General features: G+C 59.0%; 2 protein-coding genes and 1 long non-coding RNA gene across 11 annotated transcripts in view; 1 reads left to right on the forward strand and 2 right to left on the reverse strand.

Annotated features, from left to right (window-relative positions):
- The window catches only part of ABTB2 (ankyrin repeat and BTB domain containing 2), a 173,630-nt gene extending 162,770 nt beyond the window's left edge, over positions 1–10,860 (forward strand). For 3 of the 7 annotated variants that reach the window (XM_064576682.1, XM_064576681.1, XM_045893922.3), the window contains 7 exons: positions 993–1,171; positions 1,546–1,651; positions 1,872–1,974; positions 2,477–2,567; positions 6,759–6,827; positions 7,431–7,544; positions 8,807–10,860. In XM_064576682.1, the coding sequence (XP_064432752.1) occupies positions 993–1,171; positions 1,546–1,651; positions 1,872–1,974; positions 2,477–2,567; positions 6,759–6,827; positions 7,431–7,544; positions 8,807–9,004 (860 nt within the window). In that variant the 3' untranslated portion in view covers positions 9,005–10,860. Of the gene's footprint in view, positions 1–992; positions 1,172–1,545; positions 1,652–1,871; positions 1,975–2,476; positions 2,568–6,758; positions 6,828–7,396; positions 7,545–8,360; positions 8,645–8,806 lie in introns of those variants that run through there. The other 4 variants (XM_064576680.1, XM_064576683.1, XM_064576685.1 and 1 more) reach the window with 4 other exon arrangements.
- On the reverse strand, positions 4,957–12,208 carry LOC135362339 (uncharacterized). Its single transcript, XR_010406909.1, has 3 exons — positions 11,737–12,208; positions 10,848–10,949; positions 4,957–7,253 (listed from the first exon to the last, which is right to left on the reverse strand). It is a non-coding gene; the product is annotated as an uncharacterized LOC135362339 (long non-coding RNA).
- A 2,161-nt stretch (positions 12,209–14,369) lies between these two features.
- Positions 14,370–17,992, reverse strand: part of NAT10 (N-acetyltransferase 10) — a 38,901-nt gene continuing 35,278 nt past the window's right edge. For all 3 annotated transcript variants that reach the window (XM_064576686.1, XM_045893923.3, XM_054511993.2), the window contains 2 exons: positions 17,376–17,459; positions 14,370–15,130 (listed from right to left, as the gene is read on the reverse strand). In XM_064576686.1, coding sequence (XP_064432756.1) covers positions 15,019–15,130; positions 17,376–17,459 — 196 coding nt within the window. In that variant the 3' untranslated portion in view covers positions 14,370–15,018. The remainder of the gene's footprint in view (positions 15,131–17,375; positions 17,460–17,992) is intronic.

Consider the following 17,992-nt stretch of genomic DNA (forward strand, 5'->3'; position numbering starts at 1 on the left):
GTGCGGCCCTGCCAGCATCTGCATCACTATGGTCAACATTTCTGGTCAACTAGAGGCTCTCAAGCTGTCACTCGGCCACACACGTTCGCTCCTCTGGTCTGCGAGTCCGTGGACGCTCCTTCCTGCGGGGAGGCCGCCCAGACAGGCAGACCTGGGCCAGATCCCAGCTGTTCCGCCGTCACTGGCGCTGCCGATCCTCGCGTAAGACCGTGACGTCACACGAGGCCCAGGGCCTGGGGCCAGCTCTCCGTGAGCTCTGCATGCACAATGGCAGTGTGGAACGTCCTAGTGGCCGCCACACTTGCAGCCGGTCAGGCTCAGTGTTCCTCACTGTAAAATGGGTATATCGTTCTCAGCTACAGTCAGAACACCGGGGATGCTAATGCCACCTACGTCACTGTGTCCCTGGGGAATGCCATCATCCTCTTTTTACTCCATAGTGAGGCTTGGCGGGGGGAGCAGCTTGCTAATTACCAAGAAAATTACTAGCTTTTGTCATGACCTCCACAGAGTAGTTTTAAGTTAGTTTATGGCCCCACTGCCACGCTCCAGGGAGCTGGTACACAGTAATTATGTGCCACTGGATGCCAGTGCCCCGAGTGCCAGACAGGCATGGGCCCAGATGCCCGGCATGTTTCCCCGGCCTCCAAGGGCACCTGGCCAGCCCTCGTAATTGATGGGTCTTCCCAGGAAGTCGTTCCGGGGCCCCACAAACGGGGGCTGGTGTGGCCCCAGGCTGAGCCGTCTGGGTGCCCTGCCCTTGGGCCGGGGTCGTTCCTCTGCCCCATCTGATGGGGGCACCCGAACTCCCCTCTGACCTCTCAGCAGGGCCTGTCAGGGTCCATGGAAGCTCTCCTTCCCTGGCTTCAGGGTCCCTCGGCATGAGGGAAGGGGGCAGGAGCCCGCCCGGAGAGGGGGTCGCTGCGGAGTGGGCTCGGGGGTGTGTGCAGGCTGTGCCCGGCGGAGGTGACGACCGCCCACCCTTCCCCCAGGCGTCCCCTGGAAACTGCACGTGTGGATCGAGTCTCTGAGGACCTCCTTCTCCCAGTCGCGCTACTCAGTGGTGCAGAGCCTCCTGCGGGACTTCGGCTCCATCAAGGAGGAGGAGTACAACGAGGAGCTGGTGACCGAGGGCCTGCAGCTCATGTTCGACATCCTCAAGACCAGCAAGGTGAGTGACGTCAGGCGGGTCCCCACCCTGCGCGCCGAGCATGTTGGCTTCCGAGGCGCTGGCCCAGACCTTGTGTGCACACGCACACACACGCACACACACACGCAGGCCCCCTCCCGCACACCCCACGGCCGGACTGCCACGGCCTGGCTGCAGAGGCCGGAGGCCGTGGATCTGTCGGGGCGGGAACCCAGCCAGAAAAGCAACTTGGGGACTCCGTGAGGGAGGCACGGGCATCTCTCGCCAGGCCAGATCCAGGAGGAACCGAAAGACGGTGGCTGCTCTGAGCCGGGTCTGGACTTGGGAAGCGAGCCTGCCGTGTCTGCAGCCACGGCAGGCGGCCTCACGGGCCCTCCCTCTCCTCTGCCCCGCAGAACGACGCCGTCACGCAGCAGCTGGCCACCATCTTCACGCACTGCTACGGCAGCAGCCCGGTGCCCAGCATTCCCGAGATCCGGAAGACGCTGCCCGCCAGGCTGGGTGAGGCCTGCCCCCCACGCCCGCGGCCAGCCGCCCCTCGTCCTTCCCAGAGCTCCGTCCCGTCTCTCCTCCTGTTCCTCTCCACGCACCTTGGTCTGCTGTTCCCCGTTCCCGGCGCCTCAGTGTCTCTGTTCTCCCGTGTACCCCCCAGGCCTCTCGGAACGCATACCTGGCACCCGGGGGGCCCTCGGTCACTTCCCTTCTCTCCCTTTGGTTACAGATCCTCACTTTCTGAACAACAAGGAGATGTCCGACGTGACTTTCCTGGTGGAAGGAAAGCTCTTTTATGCGCACAAGGTCCTGCTGGTGACGGCTTCTAACAGGTAGGCCGCCTCGGGGAACAAGCCCAGCCCCGGATGGTGGGGGCAGCTTCACGTTCCAGAGAGGAGCCTCTGCCCCGCAGAGATGGGTCCCACAGCCGTGGAGCCCCCGCCACCCCACAGGGGGCGCGGGGCAGAGTGGACAGAGGGACGGGACAGTAGGGGGGGACCCAGAGTTCAAGAGGCGCTCTGCAGCGCTGTTCTTCCCGGTCAAGGTATTGCTTCCGATTATTAGAAAATGTTCTGGAATGCAGAGTCACCTTCCAGGCCACAGGCATCACAGTCACTCACGGGGGGCGGTGGGGACAGATCGCGGCCCGGCCCGGCTGTCAGCCCAGGATGATGTAAGCTGCCATTTGCCGAGAGTTATTTTGGGAGCACTGCAGTAATTTTAAAAATGCCCCATCCCCCAGTGACCAGTCGGGTGATGGATGGCGCCATTGCTGCTGGGGATGAAATCAAAGTCATGTGCAAGACCCGCCTTGTTTCACCCCCTTTGCTCCAGGTTCAAGACGCTGATGACCAATAAATCAGAACAAGATGGCGACGGTGGCAAAACTATTGAGATCAGCGACATGAAGTACCACATTTTCCAGGTGGGTGGGCCTCCGTGCTGCGTGTTTCTTGGGGCGGGGGGGCGGCCTCCCCCAGGGCCCCACGGCTTTGTCTGGGCTGGGAGGCAGCTGGGAGTTGGCCATAATCTTGCACTCTGTGCCCACTGCCTTCTGCGTTCACTGAACCTGTGGTCCGGTAGGAGCAGCCGCGTCTGTCCCAGGCCACGGTAGCCCTTCCAGTGCAGGCTGACAGTTTTCAGAGCCTCGCTCACGCGTCCTGAGCTCTGACCACTGGGCAAGGGGCCTGGGCGGACGGACGGCAGACCTGTGAGGCCCAGCACCCGCCACACGTGCCTGTAGGAGCCCTCGTTCCTCAGGGTGGGCTCCCCACAGCACACACCTGCGCGTCAGCCCCCTGCCCTCCTGCGTGCCAACAAGCCCCCCGGCGGCTGGCGTGCACGCACTCTGAGGAGCGTCGTGTGGGCTGCACCAGTCCTCCCGAGCATCGGACCCCAGCCCGGCAGGCCCAGCAGAAAAAGCCAGCTGAGCCCATCCTGGTTGTGGAAGACCAAGGGTCGGGTCTTTCGGTCCCTCGGCTTTGGGGAACATCAGAGGTTGCGTGATGCAGAGTCCACAGGCTGGCCGCCAGTCGTGGCCAGAGAGTCTGGAGGGAGGAGCCTGGCCGGGATCTCAGCCGAGCCCCTGCTGAGAGCTCCTTCCTGGGAAGTGGCGACTCCCGGTCTCCAGGCTGTGTGGTGGGCCCCAGGCTGCAGGGACGACCCCCAGGGGCTGAGGCCAGGAGGCAGCTGGTATGGGTTCCAGGGCCTGGCCCTGCACAGGACAGCTCTGTGGCCTCATGGGACAGATCAGTCTCACGGAAGCACAGGGAGCCCCCATCGAAAATGGCCTAGTTCCCCCTCACACTGTCTTCACCCACTTACTATTTAGCATTTCGTCATCTCTGGACAGCGTGGGGACAGCAGTAAACAGGCCAGGGCCCTGCCCCCCAGGAGACGGGACTCCGAGAGGGTGAGAGGTGTGGGGGCAGCGCCGGGGGCACAGGTGGGGGGCACCTAACCCACAGCGCGGCGGCTGTCAGGGACCGGGGCAGCTGGCCAGCCACGGGGGCTCCAGGCAGGGGGACGGTGCACACCGAACTCCAGCAGCAGAGACCACACATGCTCCCGAACTGCCCTCTGGTCCGGTCTGGTTAGAGGTTCAGAAGACGCTGCCCGAGGAGCCATCGCATGAAGGGTTTGACCTTTAACCTACCGAGGAAGCTTCCTGGAAGGTCATCACAGCTACCGCTTAGCCAGGCGGGGCTCCAAGCGCTGTGTCCCTGCTCGTGTCCCTGCTCATGAGTTACGCGTCGGGGCACAGCGCGGTCCGAGGAGGGGTGGGTAGGTTATTCCATCAGGGGCACAGAGAAGTGAGTGACTTGCCTGCGGTCGCACAGCTGGGAAGTGAAGAGCCGGGATTCAATCCAAGGCTGTGTGGCACGGTCAAGTTCGCATTTACAGAGCTCACTCAGAGGGGCCACAGCTCCAGCCAGGGGCCAGGTGGGAGGCTGTAGAGAAGTCTAGTCGCGTGATGAGGGTGAGTGGGTGGCAGCAGTGGGATGGGGGAGGTGCATGAGGGGAGAGTGGACCGGCCCCGGGGACTGGCACCAGCAGCAGAGTGGGGTGTCTCCGCTTCCCCCGTTTCCAGCCCTCGATCCAAACTCACGGGCAAGGGGGCAGCTCTAGAACCTTGTTTGGCTAAGAAGCCCCCCGTCTGGGTGAGCTGGAACATGAGGTGGGGTCACAGTCAGACACAGGAGGGTGGGGGTGAGGGTCCGTGTGGGCACCCGGGTGACCACGGCCGTGGGGCTGCCCTCGCTCACTGGAGGACGCCTGTGCCAGGGCACTTAGTGGCCGTGTCACTTGTCAGGGCTGCGGGGACAGCAGGTCTCACGCCCCGGCACCCAGGGGCCTGGGCAGGGTGGGCTCTGTGGCTGTAGAACTCCGCCATCGGGGGAGAGCGCTGTTTCCGGGGGGGGGGGGGCCTCCACACGTTGACTCCTGCTCTCCGGGCTCCTCGGAGGGCTCAGCCTAAAGCCTTCAATCCCAGGCCGAGCTTCCTAACAAAGCCCGGATGTTTTAGAGCAGCCCCTGAGTATCTCCGTGGCTTTCACTGCACTGGGAGAGACAGACAGACAGACAGAGACAGGTGAGGGGGAGGGAAGGAAGCCGGTCATTCCGTTTTCCAGAGGAGGAAACCGGCCCGAGGAGACCTGAGCTGTGCCATCCAAGAGAAAATAACGCAAGCCACCTATGTAATTTAACACTTCGTAGTAGCCACGTAAAAAAGCAAAAAGAAATGGGTGAAATTAATTTTAATAGTATATTCTTTAACCCTTTATGGCCCAAACATCACATGCAGTCAATATAAAAATTAATGGCGTATTTTACATTCTTTCTCATACTAAGTTCTTCCAGTCCAGTGTGTATCTGACACAGCACATCTCCACTCAGACCAGCCTTCTCTCCCAGGCTTTCAAGCTACACGTGACCAGTGGCTGTAGCGGGTCTAGACGCTTGCCTGTCTGGCTTGACCCCAGTCCTACCCGTGCGGTGTCCGTGGCCTTCCTGCGCTCGGGTTCCTGGGTTCCCGTTCGGGCCAGAAGCCAACCGTGCGGCCCCTCTGCAGCTGAACCTTCCCCGGGCCTTTCCCAGAGCCGCGGGCAGCCTGCTGGGAGCCACATGACCCCCGTCCTGCCTGGGGGCTGCCGGGCTGGGCAAAGCCCATCTGCCCGGCCTGCCGGCCACCCAGCTCCCTCAGCAAGTGCAAGGGAGCAGTTCTGGTCTGACTTCCATGGACTAATATGCATTCAAGTGACCTCAGGGAGCTCCACGGGCCACAGCTGGCTGCGCCTTGTCCAAACCAGCTCCTGAAAGGCGGAGGCTGGGAAGGGGAGCTGCGGGTTGCTGCCCACACCTCTGCATCCCCTCTTGCTGAGGGGCTTCCCTGAGGCCATCTCTTAGCCTCCAATCCTGGGAGCTCCTGCCCACCCGCCCACTCCACTCCCAGCCCTGGGCCAGGGGCTTTTGCCCCAGCTCATCCAGGGCTGTCCTGCGGTGCGGTCCTGAACAGCTCGGAGCCCAGGCCCTGGGGGGCGGGGGGGTGGGCCCGCCGGGGCACACGCCTCCTGGAGTGACAGACACACGGAGCACACCGCGTGCTCCAGCAGGGGCTGCAGAAGGCCTCTCTGGGGGGAGGGGAGGGATGGCGGTCTCGGGCACCAACCTTGGGCCTGGACAGACTGGCCAGGCCCATCTCCGCACTCCCGTTCCCCGGAGCTGGGCTCCTTCCCTAGACCCTCTGGTGCCTCTTCCAGCCCAGGGGCCACTGCTAGCAGAGGCCGACTGTGCCGGCAGGAGCCGCGTTTACTCACACACTTGCCAGCTCCTTGCTGGGGCTGTTCTTCAGCCAACCGGTGCAAACCACTTCTTTTTCCAGCGGGGAACTTCCCAGCCTCCAGTGTGATGGCAGAGTTCGTAACTTAGACCTCAACAAAATTAAATGTCATTACCCACTCCTGGGCCACCTCATTTGATATCCTGGACCCTCTGTTCCCAGAAGCCCCAGGCAGGTCTGGGCAGGGGGGCGAGCTGACCTCTGGAGCAGATCCCAACCCCAGCTCTGTGCTTGCCGTCCAAGGGAACAAATCTAGCGGGGAGACAGGGTCTGGCTCTCACCTCCACATTGGAGTCCCAGCACAGACAGGAAAACTGGAAGCAGCTTCTGAGGGCAGCGCCCCCATCCCGGGCCCATATTTAGAATGTAGGTGAGAGAAATGTGCAGCGTGCCACCTAGGGGTCTGATGTGGGAATCAGGAGACCCAAGTGACTCGAGCCATGCTGCTTTCCCCCATCCTGGGCCTCAGTTTCCCCATCTGTGAATAGTACCTTTCTGGGCTCACTGGGCTGTCCTGAGGATCAGAGTGGAGCTACCCCATGGAAGGAGGCCTGTCCTACACGCAGTCGATCAGGAGGGAGAATCTCAGGGCTGACTTCTGGAAACTGCACAGACACAAAGAGTAGCCTCAGGGAGTTGGGGGACGTGCGCGCCTCCACCTGCGGAAGGACGGAGGGCTCAGCCAGGCCCAGGGTGGAGAGCGGCACTCTGCTGGAGGCAGATAAGGACACAGGACCTGTGGGTCTGGTGTTCACACGGGGTCTCTTCTCACCGCAGATGATGATGCAGTATCTGTACTACGGAGGGACAGAAGCCATGGACATCCCAGCTGCTGACATCCTAGAGGTGAGGTCCCGGAGCTGGGGAGAGGGGTGGGAGCCCGTGTGCCCCATGCCCAGCTGCTGGCACTCAGGGACAGGGCATCTGGAGAGCCGAGAGGGGAGGTGGCCTCTTCCAGGACCTCCTGATTCCCTGCTGGTCCTTTCTCTTCCTGTAACAGGAAGGGCCTTTCGCCCATCTACCTCCTGGGCCAGGCCTTGGGGCGGAGGGTGGAGGGATGATGGGCCCAGCAGGATCAAAGGCAGCCCGGCCTCCCCCTCACCACCTCACTGCTTAGAAAACCGACCCCCTGAGGGTCACGCGCCTGGCTAGTAGGTCTGGGAGACAAGGAGCGCAGCTCAGGGTTGAAAACCTTCTGAGGTCAGGCATCCCATCCAGTGTCTGTCCCCCGTCCTGTGCCTTCCAAAGTGTCCCAGCAAGTACCCAGGTGACCTAGAACAGAAAGAAATCAGTCCTCAGACTTGACCTGCGGAGGCGGGCAGGGCCCCAAGGATTAGGAGAAACCAGGGCCCACGGCACGGAGCAGCTTTCTGTTCCCTGATGCCTGGGCCATGGGCCTGCTGCCCGCATCCAAGGCCACGTTCCCCCTCCTCTCCGTGCCACCCCCAGTTGCTGTCAGCTGCCAGCCTGTTCCAGTTGGATGCCCTGCAGAGACACTGTGAGATCCTGTGCTCTCAGACCCTCAGCGTGGAGAGTGCCGTGAACACCTACAAGTACGCCAAGGTGAGTGCCGCGCCGTCCGCCGCCTCCCACGGGCTCGCTGTCCCGTGGCTGTGCCAGGCCAGGCTGAGGGGCCGTGCAAGGGGTGGAGGGGAGTTAGTGATGCCCTCTGTAGCTTGGGGTTCCCGCTGTTCATCAGGGCAGCCTGCAGCTCGGGAGGGGAGCTTCACAGCCTGGGGGGCCTGGGCCAAAGGGCTGAGCTTCTCCAAGTCACATCACTTCCTTAGTTCTTACTTGATTTTTTCCCCCAACCTATCCTCCTTAATCTTACCCCCTCCTTAATCTTACCCCCTCTCGGCACAGCCCTCTGCTCAGGTGCTCGGGCTCAAAACTTGGGAGTTACATATATCTTAATTTGCCCCATCTGGGCCGGCTCCCTCCCTGTGAACACATCAGCAGTCTGTCTACTTTCTTCCATGTCCACTGTGCCCACCCTGTCCCGAGCCACCGTCACCTCTCCGGACCATGACATTGACCCGGCCTCCCCCTGCTTGGCTGTCACCGTGAGGTCTCCAGGCTCTTTGACAAGCGTTAAGACCATGTCACTGCTCTACTTAAAGTCTCCCTCCCACGAAGCTTCCTCCGCAGCCTAAATCTCACACTGGCCGGCCCCCAGGACCCCTCCCACATCTTCCACATGGCTTTCTTAGCTCACACGTCCCCCACAGCTCTGGCGATAACCATGCCCTCCCCCAGGAAAGCGCAGGCCTGCCGACTCCACTGGCCTCTCCCATGAGGCCCCTGCCACTTTCCTCACAGCACTGACCACTGTCTGCTGTGACCTTACTTGGTTCTCTGGCTTCTCTGTCTCCCCCAAAGTAGAGCGTCAGCTCTAAGAGACCCTGCAGAGACCTGGCCCCCAGAACTTGGTGCCCAGCGCCTGGCCCGGAGTGGCCACTTGATAGTTGAGTTAAAATCGTTACTGAGCATCTCCCGGGGGAACTGCTCAGGTGCCCGGCTTGCGCTGGGCTCCCCGCCCCGGGCATTGGTAAGGGCACTTCAAGCCAACAAGGGTGCCTGCCATTCAGTGATGGCAGCAGCGGGAAGTAGGCAAAGAAAATGATGGGCCAAGACAGTGATGTTCCTGGTGGCGCAGCTGGGATTTGAACCCGGAATAGTCCCATCTGGAGGAGAATTACGGAAGAAATCCAGATAAGGGGAAGGCCCTGGGCCCCTGGTGAGATTTGGGGGCGGGGTGGGGAGGTGTGTCGTTTCCGGGGGGCTCTGCGAAGGCCGTGGCTCTCACACTCCCCCGCCCGCAACAGATCCACAACGCCCCTGAACTGGCCCTGTTCTGTGAAGGCTTCTTCCTCAAGCACATGAAGGCCCTGCTCGAGCAGGACTCCTTCCGGCAGCTCATCTACAGCCGCAACAGCAAGGTGCAGGGCCTGGACCCCCTGCAGGACCTGCAGAGCACCCTGGCCGAGCGCGTGCACTCTGTCTACATCACCTCTCGGGTCTGAGGGCAGTGGGGACGCGGCAGGGCGGCATAGCCTGCCGCCTCTGGGCCGGGGCTCCGAGTCTAGGCGTCCCGGGTGGGGAGGGGGGCCTGAAAGGCTGGGAGCAAGTGCTTCCGGGGGCGTCTGAACAAGTACACACCTGGGCCCTGTGGATGGGTCGGAGCCCCGCTGTGGGGGTAGGGGCACTGGCTGTAGGCCTCCTTGGAGCCAGGCTCATGGGGCTCCGTTTCCCCCTCATTCTGCAGACCCCCTCTCCGGTGTTAATCGGTCCTTGGGTAGGCTGATGTGCTCTGAGCCCCCGGTCACTGGGCGGCCCCACTGTCAGCCCCTCTGCCCCAGGGTGGTTTGCTTGACGAGTGATGGGCAGACAAGGCCAAAAGGTGGCCCTTCCCCCCACCCCCGACCCCATACTGTTTGCACCTCGAGGGCCACGGTGCACTCACCCTCGTGTGCCCCTTTTCCCCTCCTGGAGGTCTAGGGTTGACCCTGATTCACCCCTGCTTGAAAGAGCTTCTGACCATTCATTCCAGGCTCTGACCACCCACAATCCCCAGGCCTCCCCAAGCTCGGACTGTCCCAGCTGGGGCCCCTGGGGGTATGGGCATCCTGATGAAGGTAGAGAACTTACACTCTGGGCCCCAGGCCACTTCGTGCCGAAACTGGTATTTTTCCTCAAGGTCACATCAGAAAGGCTGCCCAAATCCTTGAACTTCTTCCTCAAGGCTAGGCCTTTGTGATGTGAGCCTCCGAGGGCCTGAAGATCCCTGCCCAGAGGGTCACTTACAGTCCTATTTTCTTTGGTGTCTAGGCCTACAGAGGCCCTCCTTTGGGGGAGCACACCCCTGCTCTGTTAGTGTGAGAAGGCGGTTCCCCCAGGTGACGCCCTCGGACTTCCAGGCTGAGCCAGGGGCGGCATGGGGGTGCATAGGGCACAGTCTGCTGGCCTCAGCTTTTGTTCCTGCTGCTTTTAGAGGCCAATCCTGAAACCCCAAGCCTAGAGTTAGGCTGCCTCTGGGGGCTCAGGAAGCAGACGCCTCCGTGTCGCCCTGGCTGGGTCTCTAGAGCAGGGCACTTCTCATGGGAACTGCGGGTCCGGGGGTGGAAGGGGTGGGGCGGTGGGGGGAGCAGAGGACCTGCCACGGCTCCTGTCCTGCCAGCCGCGGGCCTGACACCTGTCGTATTTACGGACCAGACACTGGGGTGGCATCCGGACAGCTTGTTCTGGGTGTCGCCATCTTCGGGCTGTCTGGCTGCACCTTAGAAACTATTTATTCACCAAGAGCCCTGGGCACTTCAGGAGGTGTCACTTTGGTTACCTTGAAAAGCCCCCAGGGGCTTGCAATCTTGGAAAATATTTTTGACTAGCTCCTTGAGCTGGATGTACAAAGGAATAGGCGTTATTTTATTGCTGTAATATTGTATGATACTGTAACTGTACATTAATGTCACTTATTGTAAATGTACCAGGGTTTTATTAACAATAAACACTTGTTAACAATGACCTTGGCCTTGTCACTCTTGCTAGAGAGTCGCTCAGAGCTGGGGAAGAGAACCCAGGGCTAATTCCCTGGTTACTCAGGCCTCCAGCCCCAAGCTGGGTTAGGACTCCCCCTACATACATATACATACACACACACACACACACACCCCACCCTACCCCTGTCAAACAAGCTAGCTGAAGATACAAAATTCTTCTCTGTTAAGCACTTAGGTGCCATTTATGAGGACAGAAAAGGTGTTTGTGTGGAGGGACGGGAGCCCCCTGCCAGGAGTAAGATGGCTGTCAGGGGCTTTTCTGATCTTCCCTGAGCCCAGGCCACCCCCAGCGCCCTCACGTGGGAACTACCATTGGGGTTGTCATAACGGTTGTCTGCAAACCCTTGTGAGGCCCGGCGAGGTTGGCGGCTGCTGCCTCCGGCCCAGCTGAGCCCAAGCTGGTCTGTGCCACCTGGGAATGGAGAGAGGACAGGGAGCTGGTGACTTGGGCCCAAGGGTCTTCTGGGACCAGTTCTAGTTTTAAGTACGACATCCAGGCAGAAATAAAGGTTTTTTTAAGTGTTTGCTACCTGAGGCCGGTCACTAGGAACACTGGCCCAAGCGGCTGTGGTTCGGCAACTGAGAGGCCAGAACTCAGAAACTGGGGGACAACATGAAGACCTCAGGGTGGTAGTTGGGGTCAGTCCAGGAAAGGTCCAATGCCCAGCTTTGCGGGGCGGGGCCCAGGCCCGGCAGCTTGGCGCCCTCTGGGGGCCACAGGGAGGAGGCGCAAGGCTCGGCACCATCCTGGGTGGACGCCCCTGGGAGGTTGGTTCAGGGGGCTGTCCCTGCCCAGCCAGCAGTTGCCAGTCTGCAGTGGCTCCCCTTCAGGGGTCTGTGTCCACCCTCCCCACAAGCCTCGCCCCGCTCTCCTTGTGCCCCCTGTAGCACATGCCTCAGCCAAGTACCTAGAGAGCTTAGCTGTTTTCTCTTTTGCGGGGCAGGCTAAAGGGAAGGCAATGTAAGGCAGGGCTGGGACCCCTTTGAGCCTCTGTGTAGCAGAACACACTAAGAAGGCATTTCAGTAATAGAGGGGCGCCTGGGTGGCTCAGTTGTCTGACTGTTGATCGCAGGGTCGTGGGTTCAAGCCCCACGTTACTGGGCATGGAGCCTACCTAACAAATAATTAGAAAAAAATCAGATTCTTCCAAGGGGGCTAGGGGGACTAGAAGAGAAGTGGAGGTGTTTGGTCACCTTACCTTATCCCTGGTGGCTGGGTCTCCTCCTCAGGGCCACTGCTCCAGAGCACAGGGTCCATTTCTCCTCCAGCTGCCCACTTCAGGCTCTCAGCAGCCAAAGGCAGGAGTGAACTTGGCCTTCGCAGGAGTCCCAGGGAAACAAGGGGCTGAACGCAAGTTCTATACCAGAGGGATTTCAGTCTCCCACAGCCGCCCTGCAGGCAACGACAGCAGCTGGAGCCTGGGCCTTGTCCCCAAAGGAAACCTTCTCCAGACATGAGGGTCGCCTGCCTTCCTGCCCCCGTTCCTCCTTCCCCTTAACTTTGCTCTCTGCTGGTTTCCCAGTGCCAGCCAGACACCAGGACCACGGCAACGTTCTCAGCTGAACCACCTACAGCACCACAGGAGAGCCTCGGGCCTTCCACCAGCCGCCACCCCGAATCCACACATTTCCCCTTTAACCGGCTGCCCACAGAACGGGGCATCCCCTCCCTCTCCCCTCCCTCTCCCCTCCCCCCAGGCTGAGGCCTGACCCGCCCACTGAGACCTGCGAGCTGAGCTGGCGGCTGGGGTAATAACCCTCAGATAATGAGTCTACATTTTTCCAAGGTGGCGGTCACTTATTTCCTCCCCTCCCCCAGCCTCCACAGCCCTTTGTGTCCAACTCCTGGTCACTCGAGTCCTCTGGGGCGGCAGGGGCCAGATGAGCGGTGAAGCCCCGGAGCAGGCCGGCGGGAACCCCGTCCCCGCTCAGGGGGATGCAGCCCATTTAGGCATCTTCTTTGTTCAGGCTTCTTGAGCCCCTTCCCGTCCGGGTGACAGCATTCACAGGCAGCCTTTCTGAATTCATTTCGCCAGTGACATTTCCCGAGACAGCCTAGCTTTACAGATGTCACTCTGTCTGGGGGCCAGATGGCGAGGTCTGGGGGAGGTGTGCTTTGTCAGGTTCGGAGAACGCAAGATCACTACCCCGAAGTGCAGAGACCTGTTTAAGAACATACGCTTTGTCAGGAAAAGGGCCGGGACTGTAGATAGTAGGCAAATGCAGCTTCCTCTTAGCGTGTGGAGGGGAAGGCGGCCTCAGAGAGATGAGGGACAACCTTGTTGGAAGCCGACAGCCCGACAGGTCTGACCACCAGGTGCACCTTCTTGCTGCCCAAGTGGGACTCTTCAGCTCAGCCTGTGGCTTTAGAACAAGCCGGTCTTACTCCTAGCGCTTGTGTCACCGAGCAGCTCCCCTGGTTACGCAGACGCGGGCCCCGTGACACACAGATTTCTGGAGCCCTTGCCGCACAGCAGGCACCGTGGTCCGCTCCCCACACTCAGCTCCACTCACTCCTCCAACGGCCCAGGAGGTGGGAGCGATCATTGCCACCTGCATCTCACACATGTCGCCCTGGACAGCAGGTGCAGGTGAGTGGTGTGCCCCAGGTCACAGGGAGACTCGGGGCAGAGCAGGGTTGAGAGGCCTGGCTTCAGGGCGCCTCCTCCCTGCATCCCGGAGCAGAGCACAAGCCAGGCTTCGGGGCTGGAGAGGCCACGAAAGCGCAAGGGCCGGGCCCTCCTACCCATGGGATGACGTGGCTGGACAGCTTTAAGAAACCATCCAGCTGTGACCATTTGGGATTCTGATTTTGCTTTTAAGCCTCTCTCCTAAGAAAATCCTCTTTGAAAGATAGGCTCAGGCACTCACCTGAAAAAAGCAGATCAAAAATTAGTCTCCTTGCCCCTCTCAGCAAACCTTCCTGCAGACCTGACAGGGGGTCTGCAGGCAGGAACCTCTAGATCCAGGAGACAAAAGGCCCCGAGACCTGTGTGGACAAGGTGCAGGGGTCCCTAGTCCAGGCAGAATCTGCTCTCCTTGCTGTGGGTGTGAGTCCTGGGCAGTATGCCTTTAATCCTCTTTGGTCCAGAAGCTCCCCTTCCTTCCCTGCCATGTGTCAGACTTCTTGGAACCTGGATTACACATCATGGCGGAAGAAAGGGTCTTTGGACTCATGGAAGACCAGTCCTTTTAAATTCTATGAAAAACCAAGGAACGTCAGTAACCAAGGCCTCCATGTGAATCTTGCAGATAAAAAGAAGAACGAGCATGGAAGCTGAAGACTGACGCAGCCAGGGAGCTGTGCAGGACTGCCCTCAGCTCCCATGCGTGGCACCGGGAAACAGCAGATCAGAACAAGAGCACAACTGAGCTGACTTCTACCTTGAGCTGTGCTTGTACCAGGGTCAGGGATAAGGAACAATCCTACAGAAACCGGCAGAGGCTCCGCAGGCTCAAGGCTCAGTAACACAGTGCTGGATTGGGAACCACAAAGGGATACCATCAAACACACATATCAAAGTCTGTGTGAAGCCACCACATAATTTCTGTCCCCAGTTCCTGTCTCCCGAGAGGAATGTGGGGGGGAAAGCACGGCTAGCTAGCCTCCAGGTGCCACAGCTTGTCCCTCAGAAGGACCACAGCGAGCACGGTTGGTGCCGGCCACTTCTCCCACAGGCTTCGGGTTGGTTAAGCATGGCCACTGCCTCCCCTTGGCCTTGGCACCAACACCTTCCAGATTCTACCCGGCAGCCAAGATCCGCAAGAAGAAGCAGGCAGAGGGGCAACTTCCACCCTCGTGGAGTCAATGACCACCCAGAGGCAGTTGCTCTTTCTAGCTTGTTATTTATTAAAATAGGTTCTCTAGCCCTCCCTCACCCCTGCTAGCGAAAGGGTCTCGCCCAACACTTTTTCCCAAATAGATGAAATAACAGATTTGGGGGACTCGAGGTCCTCTTCTTAAATTAAGAGCTCAGGCTCTTCTGGGACACGGGGCTGCAGGCCTGCGCAGCCAGGAGCGGGATGGTTTACAGCAGAGCAAAGCCCAGGGCGCCGCACGCTGACCTGGGCCTCAGGGTGTCCGGCCAAGGCCACGACGAGAGGCCCAGGGCTCCACTAGTGGCCGCCTGCGCATCACCAGAAAGCTGCGTGTTTAACCCTGAGATGGGAAAGAGTCAGCGTGGCTTCCCCCCCTTGAGGAGGCGCTAACAGAGCTGGGCCCAGAGCAAAACGGGAACTTATGGGGGGGAGAAGGCCGGGAGCGCGGGAGGGGAGACAGGCCCTCGGCAGTGCCAGAGCTTTGCCCAACCGTCGCATTCCTTAAGCCAAGCTCAGCCCATGGACTGAAGTCCTGGCCGGCTTCCGGGTCTGGCGGGGGCCCCTGTTGCTTTCAACAATCCAGGCCGCCGCCGGGCCCCGCCGGAGACAGCTCGGGAAGTCGGGGCGCTCTCCGTACACGTCAGCCGCTGATGCCCACGCTCCTATTTCTTCCGCTTCAGTTTCAGATCTTTTTTGTTCTTCACGTCTCTGTTTTTCTTCAGCTTTTTGTTCTGTTTGGGATCTTGTTTGGCTTCCAGCTTCCTTTTCTTGTCACTGGAGAGAAAAGAAAACAGAAAAACCACGAGTAGAAAGAGAAAGAAAATGAAATATGCAGATCTGTACCATCTTGCAGACTGCTCTGCTTTAGGCTCGCTTTGCTTTGTCCAAAAGGGTTTCCACCTTCAGAAACATTAATGACCTTAGACACAAATGTTCTCTGCAAGCCCATCCGCACGCCAGGCACTGGGCTGGGGAGACATGCCGACCCAGTTCCTGCCCCGACCGGGCTCTTCCTCAGACAGAGGAACAAATCTCTCTCTTACCACCTGAAACCAGAGTTCTCTTTGGAGTGCTGTTCATTCCCCACTCCTGAGACCTCAAGGAAAATCTCAGGAGTCACAAGGAGGATTCCCTCCCACCGCTCACCACTCAGGATCACCCAGGAAAGCAGACATATTATCCCAAGGACCCTGAGGAGAGTCTCCAATACAAAGCAGGAGACTCCCAGGAAAGCCTTATAATACTTTGTGATGTGGCATTATTTTCTTTTTCCTGAATGAGAGGGAAACCTAAAGAGCAGTAACTCAGGTTACACATCTCGGCTGGCCAGCAGGAGCCTGACAGGTCACTACTGGAGTCACTCAGCAAATGGCCACCTTCCTTCCCCTTACAGCTTAAAGATCCTCTCTCGTGGCATCTTGCCCTGGAAACAAACACCTCCCTACGAGGAGAGAACGAACAGTTCTATCCACAGACCACTAACATCATCTGAATGAAGTGACCTCTGGGGGAAAAAAACAAAACAAAACACTGGTATCTATCATCCTATTCTTTGATGTGAGGCCTTGCTTTTTTACCTCCAAGAGTACAATTTACTCAGAGCCCTGAAGTACCACAAAGGTCAGGGAATTCAGGAGGCTCCTCAGCAGCAGTAACAGCCAAACAAACGGCAGGCAAAGCCGACCTCTGAGGAGTGAGGAACCAGCCGTCCCCACACCAGCACATGCCCCGGCCTTTTGTTGCGGTCAAAGCCCCATGCTCAAGGCTGGAGCCGTCGTGGGCCCTGTGCCACATCTGCCTTATTGTCCAAACCAGAAACTAGGACACACTGACAGTGGGCTCTTGTGCCACATCTGGGAGCATCTGGGGAGTAAGGCTGGCATCAATGCTGGAACCTTCAAAATGCCACGGTAACTAACAGACTGCGGAAGACAACATTGGCATTTCTGGGATCTACAGTTGCTACAGTCACAAGACTTGTCTTTCCAAGCACATCCTCTAAGGGACCCTGTCCTATGGCAATGCCAAGAACTCCCCTCCCCATTAACCCCAAACCAGATATGGAAGTTCACCTCCAGAGGCCCAGGGCAGGGGAAACCTCATTCTCTTCCCGAGGGAACGCTGATGAAGGTTCAGGCCCGAGGAGCCACTGTCTACAAATGCTCCCCTCTGCAGGAGAGCAGCCAGAGGGGATGGTTTTCAAAGCAGGGTCCACGGACTCCTGGGATCCCCCGGACCTTCCAGGTGGGCCCCAAGGTAGAAACTAGTTTCCTAATGACATAAACACACCGTTTGCCTTTCCCTTTTGTCCTCTCACAGCTGACCAGCCTTCCCCCGGCTGCGAGGTGTGTGGTGGCACCAGACTGAATGCGGAAGATAAGCCAGCTGCCTTCCATAAGCCAGAGAGTACCGATTTGCAAGATGTAAAAGACCGCCACTCTAAGATTTTTTTGGGGGGGTGGGGGGAGTTTTTAAAACAACAAATCAATAACAAATCCATGACTGTTAATTTTGGATGAATACTTCTTTCTGTTTTTCATTTCTAATATTGGAAATCTCAAAAAATACAACCCACATAAACAAAAGGCCTTTGGGGGCCCTCAATTTTTATGACGCTAAAGAACTCTAAGCCTTGGAGAACCCTCGACGCAGAGGTCAAACTCCAGTCCTCGCAGTGGACACAGCTGGTCCCCATCCTACTGGCTGGATGCTCCTCGGGAAGTCACCAAACCCCCTCCAGCCTAGGTCACTTCATCTTTAAAGCGGCGCTGGTACTGATACAGCCACCGCCGTTGTTCTGAGGGGAACGGGACACCGCACCGAAGCGCACAGCAGCCCCACGGCCCGCCTCATCTGCAGGACAGAGGACACCAAAGCTGCGCCCCTCCAAGGAAAGAGCAGTGACTTGTCCCTCAGAGCTTTTGCCTCAGGCCCCATCTCCTAGTGAAAGTCACTAGGGAAGCACAGAAGCCACAAAGCCTCTCCGGTCAGAGGTCAGAGGTCGTGGGGCCCACCTCACCTCTTCAGGCTGACCATGGAGGCATTCTGCCCGGCTTTGTTCAAAACTTCATTCCATTCTTCGTCATCCCCACGGATTATATATCTAAAAAAAAAAAAGGAAATGTCAAAGCCGGCTTAAAAGAAGACAGCAGACGACAGCCTCGTCAGACGCAGCGTGCGGTGTCCGTGTGAGCGGCAGAGGAAGGGGCTGCCGAGTGCAGCAGGACCCGGACGGAGAGCTGAGCTCTGCTGCAGCAAGGGGGGCTGCCAGGCCTGCAGGAGTCCGACTCCCACTCACCGCCCCCCAGGGGAGCCTCCTGTCGCCCCCTAGTCGCTCACGCCCACCTCCAGCAGCACCCTTAGGGCTGGAGCTGGAAGGGGACCAAGAGATCTAGTACACAGAGGGTTCCACAGCATGGGGTTTTGTGCTTTAGGCAGCAGAATCCTTTCTTCAAACAAATTCACATGCAAAAGCCAAACACAAAGCGGCCATTAAAAGTGATGCTCATCAATCAGCATCCCCCCCCCCCCCCCCCGCCATTCCCTGAGGGGCCGGAGGAAAATCCTCCCAAATTCTGCAAATAATGAAGGAGGAAGCTTTTCGCTGAGTGCTTCTAGAAGGATGCCATGCAAGGC

The sequence above is a fragment of the Mirounga angustirostris genome, unplaced genomic scaffold (assembly GCF_029215605.1).
Source record: "Mirounga angustirostris isolate CCGP_5_RB_7025 unplaced genomic scaffold, mMirAng1.0.hap1 SCAF_13, whole genome shotgun sequence".
NCBI classification, from domain to species: domain Eukaryota; kingdom Metazoa; phylum Chordata; class Mammalia; order Carnivora; family Phocidae; genus Mirounga; species Mirounga angustirostris.